Below are 16851 nucleotides of genomic sequence, written 5' to 3'. Positions count from 1 at the left end.
TTATTCCATAATGGTCCTCATCTTCTTGATTGTTGGATCATCCGCTCCATCGTAGTCTTCATCATCATTTTCTAAACCTCCAGACATCTTCAATCTCTTCCTGTCAATAATAGTAGAGTTGGTAGTTATGGTGGTTGATGACGATGATGATGGGTCTGTAGTGATCCAAGGATGATTCAATGCCTCCTTGATTGTAATACGCTCATTTGGATCAACTGTCAATAATCGTTTTACCAAGTGTTGAGCTGCCAATAATGTTGTTAGTATGGTCATCCATCATTCACACTCCATACTTCTTCCACTTACCATTTTTTGATATCAATGATTCATTCCAAATATGTTCTGGATACGATATGTCTCCTGACATTATCTGTGTAAATATTGTTGGTGTGGATGTCATCTGATCAGAGTCATCGTCGAAAGGTGGATCGCCACTCAATCTATACATGTGTTGGGATGTGATGGTGTCAGTGATGAATGAATGGTAGTGATCGAGGCCATGGACACACTCACATAACATATAACAGTGCACCAAGTGACCATGCATCACATGAGAATCCATAACCTTTGTTAAAGTCTGCCACTGCGTAACTCTTGGTCTTTGATACAATAACTTCTGGCGCTATATTGGATTGATTGGATTGAGTGTTAGTGATCGGATGAATGATTGAATGAGGCGAATCATACCAATATAGAGTGGCGAGCCACATAGTGTCTTGGCCAACTCTCCTTGACCAATTACACGTGCCAATCCAAAGTCGGTAACCTTGACATGTAGTGGATTGGCCTGGTCATAGTCAAACAGGATGTTCTCAGGCTTGAGGTCACGATGTGCAATTCCAAGTGAGTGCAGATACTCCACAGCCTTGAGCAATTGAATGAATATCAGTCTGGCATCACTCTCGCTCAATGATCCGTCATTCTCCAGCTTCTCATATAACTCGCCTCCAGTGGCCCTGTGTGATGGGATGGATGGCAATGTGAGTGATTGGATGGACCTTGGACCATGATGTAAACTTACAACTCCATGACGATAAAGACATGTTGATCACTCTGGAATATTTCATGGATATGTACAATGTTGGGATGTCTGATTGAGCGTAGGATGTCAATCTCGCGATTGAGTTGGTTCATGTATCTTGGGTTGCCTTGGTATTTGGCCAAGTCAATGTCCTTGATTGCCACCTTTGTGGCGTTGTTCTTGTTCACGCCTAGATAGACCACGCTGAATGTTCCACGACCCAGCTCACCAATGATATCATAGTCGGTCAATATCTTCTTCCTGGCGAGTGTCTGCCACACCTGCTGAGGTAGTTTCTGATCCAACTTCATATCCCTGAGCATGTATGCCAATTGATTGTCCGTCGATGCGCTGGCAAAACTGATTGTATCTCCATTCTTCACAACTTGCAGGTTGCCACGTCCAACAGGTCTTCCATTGACGAATGTACCATCTATGATTGATTGATTTAGTGAGTGAGTATGAGTGATTGGAACGATTCCAGATGTTGATTGATCGAGTATGCATACTTGTACTCAGGTCTTGAATGAAGATGGAGTCATTCCTTTTGAATAGACGACAGTGCTTGGCACTCACTACCATCTCTGGTATGGTCACGTTGCATGTCTTTAGACGGCCGACGACCAAGGACTCTTCGGATAGTTTGACAGTGGATACCTTGTCACCAAGTGATAGCAACTCTCCCCATATCTGTGAAGTATCAGTAGCACCCTGTGACGATGATGATGTATTGTTATTGTTGTCGTTATTATTGTTATTGTTGTCATCAGAGATAGAGGTATCTAGGGCTGGTGCTTGTGTTGGGCATATGTCATCATCTTCATCATTGCCTATATCCGATAATGATAATGGTCTTCTCTTTATCGGAGTGACATCTACTGAAGAGTCATCCAACATATTGATTGATTGAGTAGTTGATCTATGTATGTATGTATGATTGATTGAGGGAGTGAACTTGATCAGTTTCATTCATTGTTAGATGTGTTTTGTAAACATGGTCATCAATTAAAATGGCGCCAACTTCGTGGAAACAATCAGATTCGTTTTCCCTTACTTGGTATTAATTAATGTTTGACACACACTGGAATCATTCCAAATCAATCTCAATATTATATGGTACCAGATCAATCTGATTTATTCCAAATCATTCCGATGAATGAATGAATGAAGATGATATCAAGTCATGTGAATAATGAGCTTGTGTGAATGAATGAGCGAGCCAACCATCATCGATGTTACAGTAGTGGCTTGACCAACTCGCTGAAGCAGAGGTTATCAAGTTTGGGTCGATCATTCTTGACAGTGTTGTTGAATGGAATGAGCAGACCGGTTGCTTTGTAGCCCATGGCATTGTACCACGCCAGCAGTTCATCACGTGTTGAGATGACGTGCAGGACAGCGCGATCTGCATGCCACATCGTCTTGACATACTCCTCGGCCAACTTGAACAGCACGCCACCCACGCCATTGCTCTGCATCGATGGGTCGACACCAAACATTCCAATCATTGCCGATGTCTCTGTTGCATTGTCTCTCTCGATCTTGATCGTTCCAACAATCTCCCTCTGCTGGCCCTCCTCCTCTGGCATGGTCTCCACCAAGAATATGCACTTTACATTCTGATCAGATGACAATTCCTTCTCCAACAATGGTTCAGTTATCCTTCTGCCTTCCACCAAGTGAGACTCTGTTGTCCATGGGTTTGCGCCATCCTTGCCTCTATAAGCCCAATTGATTATTTGTGCTGTGTTGTTTGTTACATGTTAGTCATTCATTCATTCACTCGTACGCTCAATCAATCAATCACTCAATCAAAGTAAGTACTTACTCAAACGATCAACATCTCTGACTTCAGCACGTCTAGCATAAAGCTTAAGATTCTTCTTTGTGTAAACAACGTTGTTCAAGACTGATAATGAATCCATTTATATCTCTATTCTTCTTCAAACAATGACTTCTGATCAATCAATCAAAGTTATTTAAGTAATGGTATAAGTAATATTATAAGTATAATATAAATATAGTTTATAGTTTCAGAATTGAAATGAACATTCTTTCGGAATGTTCCGTCGTCGATCTCATCTTGTTCGAACACATTTTAGTAAAATATGGTCGTTGTGGGCGAGGTCAATGGAAGACTAAATATCTGTTTTACAATCATAGGTCAAACTACAAATGTAATAACATTAACTTATTATTACATTGATGATAGCTTTCATATTAAATCAACCAATGTATCATCTTGATAACATCATTGGTGTTTTAGAAAACCAAAGTGTCGTATTCTATATATTGATGACGAGTTATTAATACAAGGTAATAAGGGATAATGATTCAATTCTTATGTGATGATGCCAGCCAGCTAGCATCACCTTCTAAAAGGTGGGTGGTCCAACAACCAACCAAACAATCTCATTATTCAGAGTCGACTATGCCTCGCTTGGACCGGCTCGCTCCAAACACACGCACTTCACTTGTCACACACCAATAACACCACGAATTAGTGAGATGTGGGGGTGAATCCGTAACCCCGAACAGACGAAACAAACACACCTGAGAGAGAGAGCCAGACAACAGAGAGAAATGAAGGAATGAACATTTAGTTCAGTCAGTTCATTTATTAATTCATTCATTTCGCCAATCATACATCATCCATCAGATGATCATATCATCCTCCTCTTCTTCCTAAGTTTAAAACACAAGTACAAGTAGTAGTTGAATAGGTCATTCATTCTTATCAATGCAAGACTGAGTGAGTTATAAGATCTTAATCACACGCGCAACCATCATATCTCCTAAAGATTCAATCTTATCAATTTCTCGGAAACGTCTACAACAACTTAAACAACATCAACAAAGAAGGAGACTCCGCACCATTGGTACCACTCAGTACTTAACATTGGTACTCGACCTTGAAACCGGGAAACATCCGACAAGTCTTCAACGAATTGATACACATATTTAAACACTTTGTCCATCCATCTTGGGCATAAGCAACAACAACAACAACAACATCTTAGACGCCGACCGAAGAACTAAGAAAGCCTCGGTCCGTCAACAACCTTAACTTTCCCCATCCATCCATCCATTCAATCAAACATGTCGTCTTCCTACGTATCGCTCAATGCTTTGGGCACGTCCAAAGATGATTATGTATGTGTCCAATCAATCAATCAATCATTCAATCTATGAACCTAGACCTTGTCTAACATACTTGTATTCCAAATATCTTTGACAATGTAGAAGACCAATCCAGAGGAGAATGCCAACATCTTCTCGATTATAACATTCCACTTCATGTCGAAGCTGATGAAGATTGGTGTAAAGAAGCCTTTGATGAGTGAGGATGTCTATCCTATATGTCAATGTGATAAGGCTTCAACACTCTACGAGTCATTCCAGCATTACTGGAATCCACATACATCGACCACCCAAGACAAGTACAAGGGTCGCTCACTACTCGGAGCACTCAACTCTGAGTACGGCTGGAAGTTCCATACAGCCTTTCTTCTCAAGCTTGGTGCCGACGCCAGCGAATACGTCTATCCACTGATGATCTATAAGTTGGTATGTCTCATTTCTTTATTCAATCAATCAATCAAATATGGATTGCTAACCATTTGACCTGGCCTGGAACTATTCCAAAAGACCAACTTTGTGGAGGACAAGGACGAACCATACTGGCATGGTCTGGTATACACAGCCTTCCTTCTATTGGCCTACTTGCTCAACACATTCTTGTTGGGCCTGTGGGAGTATAGAGTATATCGTGTAGCCTTCAACGTTAGGTCAGCCCTGACATCAGCCATTTATAAGAAGTCTGTAAGTATAATGTCCATTCATTCAATCAATCAATCATCCTCTAACTTCTCCTTCCAATCAATCACATGATCAATGACATGATCAATATTAGTTATCTATATCCAATGCCACTAGAGAGAAGGATAACAAAGGAAAAGGAAACCTTGTTAACCTTATCACAGTGGATGTGGACGCCGTTGCCGCCATGATCGAGTTCGTCCACTTTGCAATGACCATCCCATTCCAAATGCTCGGTATGTCCATTTCCATCTCACTCCACCTCACTCCACTTCACATCAACTAACATACAACAATCAATGGCTTAGCATCCGTATATCTACTCTATAGACTACTTGGCTACAGTGCACTGATAGGCTTCAGTACACTGTTGCTGTTCGTCCCCCTGAATATCTACTCTGCCATCAAACAGTCTGACCTTGCCACTGAAGTGATGAAGAGAAAGGATGTCAGGACAAGCCAGGTCGCCGAGGCCATCAATGTAAGAACTACCCACTCCCTCACTCCATCCTCCATCATCATTGACTAACCAACAACATGTAGAGCATAAGAGTACTCAAGTTCTACGGATGGATGAAGTTGATGTACGACAGGATCATGATGTTGCGTAGTGAGGAGGTCAAGCAGTATAGGAAGATGTTCATCTTCAACTCATTCCTATATCTGTTGTGGTTCCTACTTCCAGACTTTGTAACAGTTACCACCTACTGTGTCTACGCACTCTTTGGCAATCAATTGGACATGAGCATCATCATTGCCTCCCTATCACTATTCTTCATCATCCAATTCCCTCTAAGGTATGTCATGTTATGAATGATCAACCAACCACTCTATGACTTTGCCTAACCTCCACTCCATCATATAGTCTGTTACCACATGTCATTGCTACTACATCAGTATCAATGGTGTCTGTTAGGAGAATAGAGACATTCCTCAGGAACAAGGAGTTGGAGAAGCCATTCGAATCATTGTCGGGTACAACATCATTTGGAACTGTTGACCCGGACTTTGAGACCAAGAACCTGGCATTGTCCATCACAGACGCATCCTTCATCTGGAAGGAGGTCGATGCTGTTGATGAGGAGGACGATGAGAGTGGCGACGACAAAGACAAAGATGACTCGGCCTCCAAGTCAAAGAAGAAACAATCTTCCAAAGCCAAGGGCAAGGGCAAGGACAAGGATGAGTCCAAGCAAAACCTACTCATCAATGACGACGTCAGCATCAACAATCGTGATGGCTTGGACGATCCATTCAAGGTGGAGGAGTCCTGTCTCACAGACATCACTTTGAGCGTGCCACAAGGATCGCTCACAGTCGTCGTCGGTCCAGTGGGTAGTGGCAAGAGCAGCTTGTTGTCCGCAATGCTCGGAGACATGACCGTTGTCAAGGGCGGTTTGTCACGTATTGGAACAGTGGCATACGTTAGCCAGCTCCCATGGATAATGAACGGAACTCTACGCGACAACGTGCTGTTTGGAAGCGATTACGACGAGGAGAAGTACCAACACACACTAAATGTCTGCTCATTGCAGCCGGACATCGAGCTTCTTGCCAAAGGCGACCTGAGCCAGATTGGCGAGAAGGGTATCAACCTGTCCGGTGGCCAGAAGATGCGTCTGTCCATCGCCCGTGCTGTCTACAACGACGCTGAGATACTCATTCTCGATGACCCACTTGCCTCTCTCGACATCCACGTCGCGCAGTCTGTGTTCCAGCAGGCCATTCTCCCCCTGGTGCCCAAGAAGACCGTGATCTTGGTCACACACCAGCTGTTCCCACTCGAGTTCTCGAGCCAGATCATCACGATGAGCGATGGCCGCGTTGAGAACATTGGCAAGTACGACCAGCTGTCTAAGGAGAGCTGGGAGATCTACCAGTTCAAGAACGCCGAGGCCAAGAAGGAGGACGAGGCGCGCAAGGAGAAGGAGAAGAAAGACGAAGAGGAAGAGGAAGAAGAGGACGAGGACGACGATGATGACCTCATCATCGAAGAGGAGAGGAACACTGGTAAGGTCACCTACAAGGAGTACCTGACCTACCTCGGAAAGATTGGTGTCGGCTTTGTATCCATGACGTTCATCCTGTCGATGGTGGCACCTGGCCTATCTGTGTTTGGCAACTGGTGGCTCACGCATTGGTCACAGGAGTGGGATAAGAAGGACCATCCCTCGCTGCTCTACTACCTCGGCATCTACTTCCTGTCATCCATTGGTATGTCGTTGTGCGTCTTCCTCATCTCGCTGCTCAGCATGTTTGGTGGTCTGTCCGCCAGCCAAGGCTACCACAAGCAGGCGCTGGACCACGTGCTCAACTCACCCATCCAGTTCTTTGACCAGAACCCCTCAGGACGTATAATCAATCGATTCAGCAAGGATGTCAGCAAGCTGGATGACGCGCTGCCCAACTCTATGCGCAGCTCCAACGACTCATTCATGAGAGTGATGGCCATCATCATAATGATCGCCATCGCATCGCCAATTGTCCTCGTCCTGTTGATACCCATTGCCATCTGCATGTGGGTGCTCAAGAACTGGTTCATCAACAACGCGCGAGAGCTACAGCGTCTCACATCGGTCACTCTCTCCCCGGTCATCTCGCACTTTACCGAGACATTGTCAGGTCAGCAGATCATCCGCGCCTACTCATCCTCAGACAGATTCCTCAAACTCATGATGGACAAGGTCGATGAGAACACACGTATGACCATCTCAGAGGAGTGGGTCAGCCAATGGGCATTCCTCCGACTTGGAATCCTGTGCTCGGCGTTCGTCGCATGCACCGCCCTCTCAGCCACATTCCTCCGTGGCCATCTCTCGCCCGCACTTATCGGCCTTGCTCTGTCCTACGCCGTTACCATGACTGGCGAGCTCAACTGGATGTTTGTCCAGTTCACACTCGTCGAGACTGAGATGAACAGTGTTGAGCGTCTTCAACACTATTGCGATCTGACAAAGGAGGCCCCTGCCTTTGTCAAGGACAACCAGGTGCCCCCATCATGGCCCAACGCAGGCAGGATAACATTCAAGAACTACTCCATGAGGTACCGTCCCGAGCTGCCACCCTCACTGTCCAACATCAATCTGTCGATCGAGCCAGGCTCAAAGGTTGGCATATGCGGTAGAACTGGAGCAGGAAAGAGCTCACTACTTCTCGGTCTGTTCAGGCTGGTCGAGTCCAGCGAGGGATACATCGAGATCGATGGCTACGACACTTCCAAGATCGGCCTACAAGACTTGCGAACTCAAATGTCCATCATCCCACAGGACCCAGTGTTGTTCGCAGGCACACTACGCTACAACCTTGATCCATTCGACAGCTCGACAGACTCTGAGATCTGGGACATCCTGGAGCGAGTTCACATGAAGGATAAAATCAAGAGCCTTGACGCACTGGTCACAGAGGACGGCGGCAACTTCTCGGTTGGACAACGTCAGTTGTTGTGTCTGGCTGGCCAGGGCATTGCTCAGGAAGTCCAAGATCATTGCGCTGGATGAGGCGACGGCTGCCGTGGACATGGAGACAGATGAGGTCATTCAAAAGACCATCAGAGAGCAGTTCCATAACTCAACGGTGATCACCATTGCACATAGACTCAATACCATTGTCGACTATGATATGATTGTGTTGATGAGTGATGGACGTATCAAACAGGTTGGCAAACCATCTGAAGTGCTCCAACTCATGGACTCCCCAACCAACTCTTCGCCAAACCTACCATCACTCTCCACGGCACCCAGTGACTCAACAGCCTCATCATCATCATCCCATAACATGATGCCAATCAAGGAGTCACTCATCTAATCGAATAAACTTGGATCAATATGTGTGGACACCTTTGTGTATGTTTATTGCGTGATTGTTGGAGTTGAGCTGAGCTGAGTGGTGTCCATGGATGCTGGCTGGTATGGTAAACATGGGCCTAGTCGTCGAAGCCATCACAGCCATCAAAGCCGTCAAAGTCATCATCTCCACATCCACAACCACATCCACAACCTCCACCTAGAGCCAGACCAAAGTTGAGGGCGACCCTACGACCAAAGCAACATGCAACCTTGTTGTTGGACTGGGATGATGTTGATGTGGCACCAGACACCACCGACGATGATTGATGGAGAGCACCGATTGGGTTGGCAATGTTCTTCAAGTTGGCTAAATAGTTGTGATGAATGAAAAGGTTGGTTAGACAATGGAATCATCCCTTAGTATCTGGTAAGAAAATACATACCAAGGACAGTCATGATTGATTGTTTAGTGGTAAATAATAATTAATAAGATAGTTTATAAGATAAAATATAGTTGTAGATGATGTTGTTGTTGTTGTTATTGTGATATATAATGTGATTGATCAATCATTATTTATACTTTACCTATTCTCCAAAGAAAGCCTGGTTGTGATCATCTGGAAAAGGTAATCATAACTAGGTAAAGTAGTAGAGTACTATTTAGGATTATATGTATAACTATGGATACAAAGTATTAATTTAGTTCTGGTTTACTTGTTTGGACTTTCACACTCACTAAACTACACTTTGATCATTATCAATCACAACCACACCCTCTTTTTCGATGCCATCAGAACAAGTATCTCTTTTTGGAACCTGTGTGGGAACTCTGAGGGGATGCGTGTGGGGGCCAGATTGATTGATGATGGCGATGATCAAAGAGGTGTCATGCTACTACATTCATTCATCCAATCATTCATTCAATGTTGATCAACCTAAGTCTCTAGAGATAGAGATAGAGATAACAACAATAATAATAATATATATATACACACAAACAAACAAACAATCAAAGATGATACCTTTAGTGACAATGGCCAAGATGGCCATAATATCAATTGGAGTATTATTTGTTACATTGTTGGCATCAATCATTCATTATTGGATATTAGTAGATAGTTATAGTGTTGGATTCATTACAATATGGTGTACATTGTTGATACCATTGATGATGTATATACTGCCAAACCTATATGCCAACCCCTTCCACTTTAGTCTGTTGACACTGCGCATCTTCCTCGACCTGATCCAGCATCACTACTTCCTGCTCACACACCTGCGCCTGCTCGATCGCTTCATCACTGTGTCTAATGGCGAGGTGGACGATCTGCGCCCAGAGACATACCGCGCGCAGTACGACCAGCTCGTTGGCAACATGGCCTTGCTCAAGACTTGGAAGGCCCACACGGCAACAGCCTCACCCGCCACACGACTAAGTTATCGCGTGATCGAGAGTTACTTGCAGCTGGTCATTCGCGGCTACGAGCTCATGCAGTACCCCGCGCCACTATACTTCAACCAGCCCGTGCTCTATAGCTGCAACCAGCTGTTTGGCGGCCATCTGGCCTTCATTGAGATACTGTCCAAGCAACAGATCGTGACTCTGAGCGACGCCTCGCGCTACATCCAACGAGTCAACAACTCTGGCCGCTATATCGATGGCCTGATTGCGGACCTGCGGGCGCGAGAGGAGCGTGGCATTATTCCGCCACGCTTCGTCGTGGCGGCAGCCATCAAGCAGATCGAGAGAAAGCTGCTGGCCAAGTTCGACAACAGCTTCTTCCTGATGGTCAAGTTTGCCAAGGATCTCAAGACATTGGAGGATGCGCGCAAGCTGACCCGCGCCGCCGCCAAGCACAACCTCATCACACTGGAGAATGCGTTGGTCAACGTCTTCATCCCATCGTTCCGCACACTACGCGACCACCTCAAGAGAATGCACGACACCAAATGCAACGACGACGATGGAATATGGAAGATCTCCGCTGGCGACGACGCCAACGACGCAGGTCGCGACGACCTCTACACATATCTCCTACGAGTCCACACTACAACAGACATGTCTGCGCAGGAAATCCATGAGCTGGGATTGAAGGAGGTTTCTCGCATCCGTGGCGAGATCATAGAGTTACTGCAAGATGAGTATCCGCAGTTGGCCAGCAAGCCAGATGAGTTTGGCGATATACTACGTGCCATTTACAAAGAGGAACGATTCCTCTACTCGTCCAACGAGGAGGGACGTGCCGCAATCATCAAAGACTACGCGGCCATCTTGGAGGACGTCGAGCATCGACTGCCCGGCCTCTTTGAATCTATGCCCAAGGCTCAAGTGCAGGTCGAACGAGTGCCCATCTACCGCGAGGAGAACGCTCCCATTGCTCATTACCAGCCGCCACCCATGGATAGGGTAAGTTGATTGATCCATCGAAAGATTAATCAAGGAATCATTCCACTCACCCACTCCTCTCCCCTCGCGTGTACAGAGCGCCAAAGGCATATTCTACGCAAACCTGCGAAGCACAGACACTCATACACGAATCAATATGAAGGATCTGGCCTACCATGAGGGCACGCCAGGCCATCACTTCCAGATTGCCACGGCACAGGAGCTAAAGGGCATCGATATATTCCGCCGCTTGCTAGTGCTGAATGCCTACGCTGAGGGCTGGGCACTGTACGTGGAGCGACTGGCCGATGAAGCCGGCTGGTACACCACCAAGTATGAGCGACTGGGCTTCCTTGCATTCGAGCTGTGGCGCGCCGTGCGACTGGTCGTCGACACGGGCATCCACGCATCGCAATACCGTTGGACGAGACAGCAAGCCATCGACTACCTCCAGGCCAACTCGGGCATCAACACGGCCGACTGTGTAAGTGAGGTCGAGCGCTACATCGTGTTCCCAGGCCAAGCCTGCTCCTACAAGATCGGTCAGCTGCGCATCGTAGAGTTGAGGACGCGTGCACAGACTCGTCTTGGTTCCAAGTTCTCGCTCAAACAATTCCACAGTGTTATCCTTGGGTCTGGAGCTCTGCCACTCGATATCCTTGATGATGTAGTCGAAGAGTGGATCATAAAGAATGAAGTGGCATAGGTGTAGTACTTCTGTCGTCGCTTCTATTGTATCTATCTTTCGTTCGCTCCATCGCTCGCATCCAACAATCATTTAATCATTCAATCAATGTTTGAGTATTACGCTATATTTATTCGATCAACAAGCATGTAGCTTGATCCAGTGCTGTTTAGTTGGTTGGTGTAGCTGGTTGCCTAAAATGTGCCGTCGTGTCAGTAACAATACATCGTTGATTCAATCATTCGTTCAATCATGTTTACATACTCTGATGTTTGGAAGATCTCTCGCAGGAACTTTGATTGAGGTCTTTCTGGTCTATTAACCTTTCTTCTATCCTCAGCGACCTTTTGTTGCAGTCTCTGTCTTCTAATGTTTCTATAATATCATCAACATCGAACCTATGTCAGTCGTTTGATTGGTCGATCGTTTGATCGTTTGATTGATTGATCACAGCTGTAAACATACCTAATTGAAGCGCTTGTAGCAAACTTCCTCAAATGAGCCACTGATGCAGCGAACATCTTGTATGTATATATATGTAGTGTGTAGTAATTGTTAAATAATGTAATGTGATCGAGTTGATGACCAAGTGTTGTCGTCAAACCTTTGACAAGAAGTGTTATTATGGGAGAAAATGGCTCATTGTAAAATTATTTCAAACTTTGGTGTGTGCAGGTCACCATCCACAACAAAGATCTGAACTTGATGTAGTTGGACGTGAGAGAGTCAATGTTAGATGATAAAACAGACAGATAGAGATACGTCAGAGATATTAATACATACATACATATATATCCTTTAGTTAATATATACGATTGATTGATTGATACTGTATAACTTATCATCATTCAATCAATCACACATCACATCACATTGCTGTTGGAGGTTCCAAACAGAAGATTGTACATTATGAATTAACAATGGATAACATCAACAACAACAATAACAACAACAACAATAACAATAATAACAATAATAATAATAGCAACAACAACAATGTTAGATTAACACATTCATCATCGATAGTTCATAATAATAATCGTACAACAAGTGTAGCTAGTGCTGTACCACCTGGTGTATTGGGTGCAAGTGGCTCAGATGGTAGTCTGGGGAGTAGTCATAGTAGTAGCAGCACTGGTAACAGTCCAGCTACTGGAAACACACCAACACATGGCAGTGGCAGTGGCAGCGGACATCACTACGAAAGACAACATCATCATCAACATCAGAGAAACCCTTCAATCAACATGAACAACAACAATAACAATCTCAAGAAGAAGGAGTATCCCAAGACCAAGGCGTTCTACACTGATGAGCGACATCAGGACAACGCCACGCCCGACCAAGCTCGCACCAAGATATCAAAGTGGAGAATGAGGGAGAGAGTAAGTACATGATGATTGGCACGACTTGAACATCACTCGCTCACTCACTCAATCAATCGATCAACCATAAACAGATGAAGACTGTTAGCGTAGCATTGGTATTATGTTTAAACATTGGTGTTGACCCTCCCGATGTGATCAAGACATATCCTTGTGCAAGGATGGAGTGTTGGATCGACCCACAGAGCTCACAGCCGCCACAAAAGGCACTGGACCTGATCGGAAAGACGCTGCAGGAGCAGTACGAGAAGTGGCAGTCAAAGGCAAGGTACAAGCAGTGTCTTGACCCAACGGTCGAGGAGGTCAAGAAGCTGTGTCTGTCGCTTCGACGCAATGCCAAGGACGAGCGAGTGCTCTTTCACTTCAACGGCCACGGCGTGCCAAAGCCGACAACCAACGGCGAGATCTGGGTGTTCAATCGCACGTACACACAGTACATTCCGCTGTCTATATATGAGCTGCAGACCTGGATGGGCACGCCATCCATCTACGTGTTTGATTGTAGTGCGGCAGGTCTGATCGTGAATTGGTTCAACAAGTTTGCGGAGCAGCGCGACAAAGAGGCAGAGCGCGCAATGGCCGCTGCCGCCCCACCAACGCCAAACGGCGCACCCCCTGGACAGCAGCAACAGCAACAACAGCAGCAACAACAGCCGGTCGGCTCACATCTTCACGATTGTATATTGTTGGCAGCTTGCTCAGCCAACGAGATACTTCCGATGAACCCCGACTTCCCCGCCGATATATTCACGGCCTGTCTCACCACACCGATCAGGATAGCGCTGCGGTGGTTCTGCTCGCACTCGATACTTATTGGCATCACCCCCGACATGCTTGATCGCCTGCCTGGCAACCTCAGCAGTCGCCGCACGCCCCTCGGCGAGCTGAACTGGATTTTCACGGCAGTTACTGACACGATCGCCTGGAATGTACTGCCACGCAACCTGTTCCAGAAGCTCTTCCGCCAGGACCTGCTCGTGGCCAGCTTGTTCCGCAACTACCTGCTGGCCGAGCGTATCATGCGCTCAGCCAACTGCACGCCTATCTCCTGCCCCAAGCTGCCACCCACATACCAGCACCCGATGTGGCAGGCGTGGGACCTGGCCGCCGACCTGGTCATCTCACAGCTGCCCACGCTTCTGGCAGACCCCACCGCCGAGTTCAAGTCCAGTCCGTTCTTCACAGAGCAGCTGACAGCGTTTGAGGTGTGGCTGGACTTTGGCCACGAGAACAAGGAGCCACCCGCGCAGCTTCCGATCGTGCTGCAGGTGTTGCTCAGCCAGGCACACAGACTGCGCGCACTCGTGTTGCTGGGCAAGTTCCTGGACTTGGGCCCATGGGCGGTCAACCTGGCACTCTGCGTCGGTATCTTCCCCTACGTGCTCAAACTTCTACAGTCACCTGCCGGTGATCTCCGTCACATCCTCGTGTTTATCTGGGCCAAGATCCTGGCACTGGACAAGTCCTGCCAGCTTGACTTGGTCAAGGAGAATGGACATGCCTACTTCATCTCGGTCATCTCTTCGCCCATGGTGCCGGCCGATCAACGAACAATGTCGGCCTTTGTTCTCTCGACCATTTGCAACAACTGTCGCCCAGGACAGAACGCCTGTTTGATTGGCGGTCTCATGCCCGTGTGTTTGGCCCAGATCAATGACCTGGACCCAATGGTACGTCGCTGGATGATCCTCTGTCTGGCCAAGATGTGGGAGAACTTTGAGGAGGCCAAGGCCGTCGCGATCAAGGAGAACGCACACGAGAAGATCTGTCTGTTGCTCACAGATATCTGTCCAGAGGTGCGTGCCGCCGCCGTCTATGCACTGGGCGAGCTCATTGGTGGTGCCGAGGGCAACGAGCAAAGAACACACATCGAGCTGAACTTGGGCCTGACTCTGCCCGTCATCACAGCCGACTGCTCACCAATGGTGCGCAAGGAACTGGTCATCTCACTCTCGCGTATCGTCAGCGCGTACGAAGCCAACTTCCTTTATGTGGCCAAGGAGATTGCACAAGAGGAGAAGCTACGCGTGCAGATGGAGGCCAAGCGACTGGAGGAGGCCAAAAAGAACAAGAGGAGAACGGCCAAACTGGGCGACTCGCTAAGCGACGACACAAACAGCGACTTTAATCGACAATCATCTTCGCAGAGCTCTGTCTATGGATGTCTTTGGAAGATCATCCTGAACCTATGCAGCGATCCCCATGATCAAGTGTCTCATCGTGCTCTCTCGATTGTAAAGCGCATCCAGTCGTTCTTCCCAACCGAGGAGATCATCTCGCCCAGCCTTACCAAGTCGGCGTCAGGTCTCACCTCGTCCACAACCTCCAGCATCAAGAACACCTTTGTGAATATATCGCGAATCACCAAGCAAGACCCGCGCTCCCCATCCAAGGCCAAGCTGGGCCAGCAGCGCGCCATCTCACCCAACCTCCCCAACAACCCCGCTTCACCCATCCAAGGCAACCTCGGAAGCAGCACCAATGGCACACCCAACAACCTGGCACAGAGCTTCAGCGGCATGCTTGGCATATCCTCCTCGCTCCCAACCGATCTTGGCAACATACTTGAGGAGGATGAGCTGTACTCTAGCTTCTACGAATGGTGCTGCTCACACTTCTCCAAGCCAATGATGCAGCCCAAGGAGGACCTCGAGTCGCCCATGTCCGTGGAGAAGAAGTGGAGGTACCAGCGCAACGAGTCCATCGTCAAGGACTCCCTGGACTCGGTTCAGAACATCATCAATCAGAACTCCAAGTCATTCCCGCAGATTGGCATCTTCTCCGAGAACAACGGACAGCCCGTCTCGCTACTGGCATTCCATCCATTCGAGAGCCTGCTGGTCACATCAGATGGACAGGACAATATCAGTGTGTGGAACTGGGAGGAGTCGACGCGTGTCAACACGTTCTCTAACGGCAATCTGCCAGGCACACGCATCACCTCGATGAAGTTACTCAATGACTTTGACGCGAGTATGATTATCACATCGGCCAACGACGGCGTCGTCCGTCTGTGGCGCGGCTACGAGCCAGAGGGCCGACTCAAGATGGTCAGTGCATGGAGAGCTTTCCCCGAGTACGTGACCACTGGTGCCGAACCCATCGGACGTCTCGTCCTAGATTGGAAGCACGACAGCGGCCTGGCATTGATCAGTGGCGAGACGCCAGACTTTACCAAGATCAGAATATGGGACGTGGAGCGCGAGCTCTGCATCCAGGACATCAATCTGCCCACGCAGGGCAACATCACTGCACTGACCAACGAGAAGGGAGGACCACTGTTCGCCGCAGGCTTTGAGGACGGTGTGGTCAAGATGTTCGATCACAGGATACAGAGCAAACATTGCTGTGTGGCCACATTCACCGAGCACAAATCATGGATCGTAAACGTGTCGATGCCATCGAGCCATGAGCGCACCGTCGTCTCTGGCGCTGCCAGCGGAGAGATCAAGTTCTGGGTGCATGGACGCGAGTCCTCATCCAACACCATCCTCAACACAGACTTTGGTTTGATTTCATCGCTCAGTGTGCACGACTCTGCACCATTGATCGCATGCGGTTCGCTCTCACAGAAGATCAGAGTGCTCAACTTTGCAGGCGAAGAGATAAGCATCATCAGATATCACGAAGGATTCTTGGGTCAGCGCATTGGTCCAGTCACATCGCTTGCCTTCCATCCACACAGTGTCATCCTTGGTGCCTGTGCTCAGGATTCAATCATCAGTATATACTCTAGCGATTCGAAGCCCAAACCCGAGGCCTATTAAGGT

General features: G+C 47.4%; 7 protein-coding genes across 7 annotated transcripts; 4 read left to right on the top strand and 3 right to left on the bottom strand.

Annotated features, from left to right (window-relative positions):
* Window positions 1-1918, bottom strand: SAMD00019534_002320 (hypothetical protein; the record flags this gene model as incomplete). The annotated part of the gene is made up of 6 exons (XM_012903665.1): window positions 1-245; window positions 307-440; window positions 514-622; window positions 688-956; window positions 1022-1454; window positions 1531-1918. 6 exons carry the CDS (start codon window positions 1916-1918, stop codon window positions 1-3), a joined length of 1578 nt encoding a protein of 525 aa, XP_012759119.1.
* A 338-nt stretch (window positions 1919-2256) lies between these two features.
* Window positions 2257-2946, bottom strand: SAMD00019534_002310 (hypothetical protein; the record flags this gene model as incomplete). Its single annotated transcript, XM_012903664.1, has 2 exons — window positions 2257-2765; window positions 2850-2946. 2 exons carry the CDS (start codon window positions 2944-2946, stop codon window positions 2257-2259), a joined length of 606 nt encoding a protein of 201 aa, XP_012759118.1.
* A 1174-nt stretch (window positions 2947-4120) lies between these two features.
* Window positions 4121-8337, top strand: SAMD00019534_002300 (hypothetical protein; the record flags this gene model as incomplete). The annotated part of the gene is made up of 7 exons (XM_012903663.1): window positions 4121-4174; window positions 4265-4588; window positions 4670-4843; window positions 4935-5076; window positions 5149-5321; window positions 5384-5637; window positions 5706-8337. 7 exons carry the CDS (start codon window positions 4121-4123, stop codon window positions 8335-8337), a joined length of 3753 nt encoding a protein of 1250 aa, XP_012759117.1.
* A 19-nt stretch (window positions 8338-8356) lies between these two features.
* SAMD00019534_002290 (hypothetical protein) lies at window positions 8357-8644 on the top strand (the record flags this gene model as incomplete). Its single annotated transcript, XM_012903662.1, has 1 exon — window positions 8357-8644. The coding sequence occupies one exon, from the start codon at window positions 8357-8359 to the stop codon at window positions 8642-8644; it is 288 nt and encodes a 95-aa protein (XP_012759116.1).
* Window positions 8645-8762: 118 nt separating this feature from the next.
* On the bottom strand, window positions 8763-9081 carry SAMD00019534_002280 (hypothetical protein; the record flags this gene model as incomplete). Its single annotated transcript, XM_012903661.1, has 2 exons — window positions 8763-8992; window positions 9069-9081. 2 exons carry the CDS (start codon window positions 9079-9081, stop codon window positions 8763-8765), a joined length of 243 nt encoding a protein of 80 aa, XP_012759115.1.
* A 646-nt stretch (window positions 9082-9727) lies between these two features.
* Window positions 9728-11711, top strand: SAMD00019534_002270 (hypothetical protein; the record flags this gene model as incomplete). Its single annotated transcript, XM_012903660.1, has 3 exons — window positions 9728-10744; window positions 10778-11032; window positions 11109-11711. Coding segments are annotated over 3 exons (1875 nt in total), but the record flags the coding sequence as incomplete, so codon positions are not given.
* Window positions 11712-12616: 905 nt separating this feature from the next.
* Window positions 12617-16848, top strand: SAMD00019534_002260 (hypothetical protein; the record flags this gene model as incomplete). Its single annotated transcript, XM_012903659.1, has 2 exons — window positions 12617-13081; window positions 13156-16848. 2 exons carry the CDS (start codon window positions 12617-12619, stop codon window positions 16846-16848), a joined length of 4158 nt encoding a protein of 1385 aa, XP_012759113.1.
* Between the last annotated feature and the right edge of the window lie 3 nt (window positions 16849-16851).

Source organism: Acytostelium subglobosum, assembly GCF_000787575.1.
Source record: "Acytostelium subglobosum LB1 DNA, scaffold: scaffold1, whole genome shotgun sequence".
NCBI lineage: Eukaryota > Evosea > Eumycetozoa > Acytosteliales > Acytosteliaceae > Acytostelium > Acytostelium subglobosum.
The sequence above is the reverse complement of the archived record's forward strand: the minus strand, read 5'-3'. Positions and strand labels throughout refer to the sequence as shown.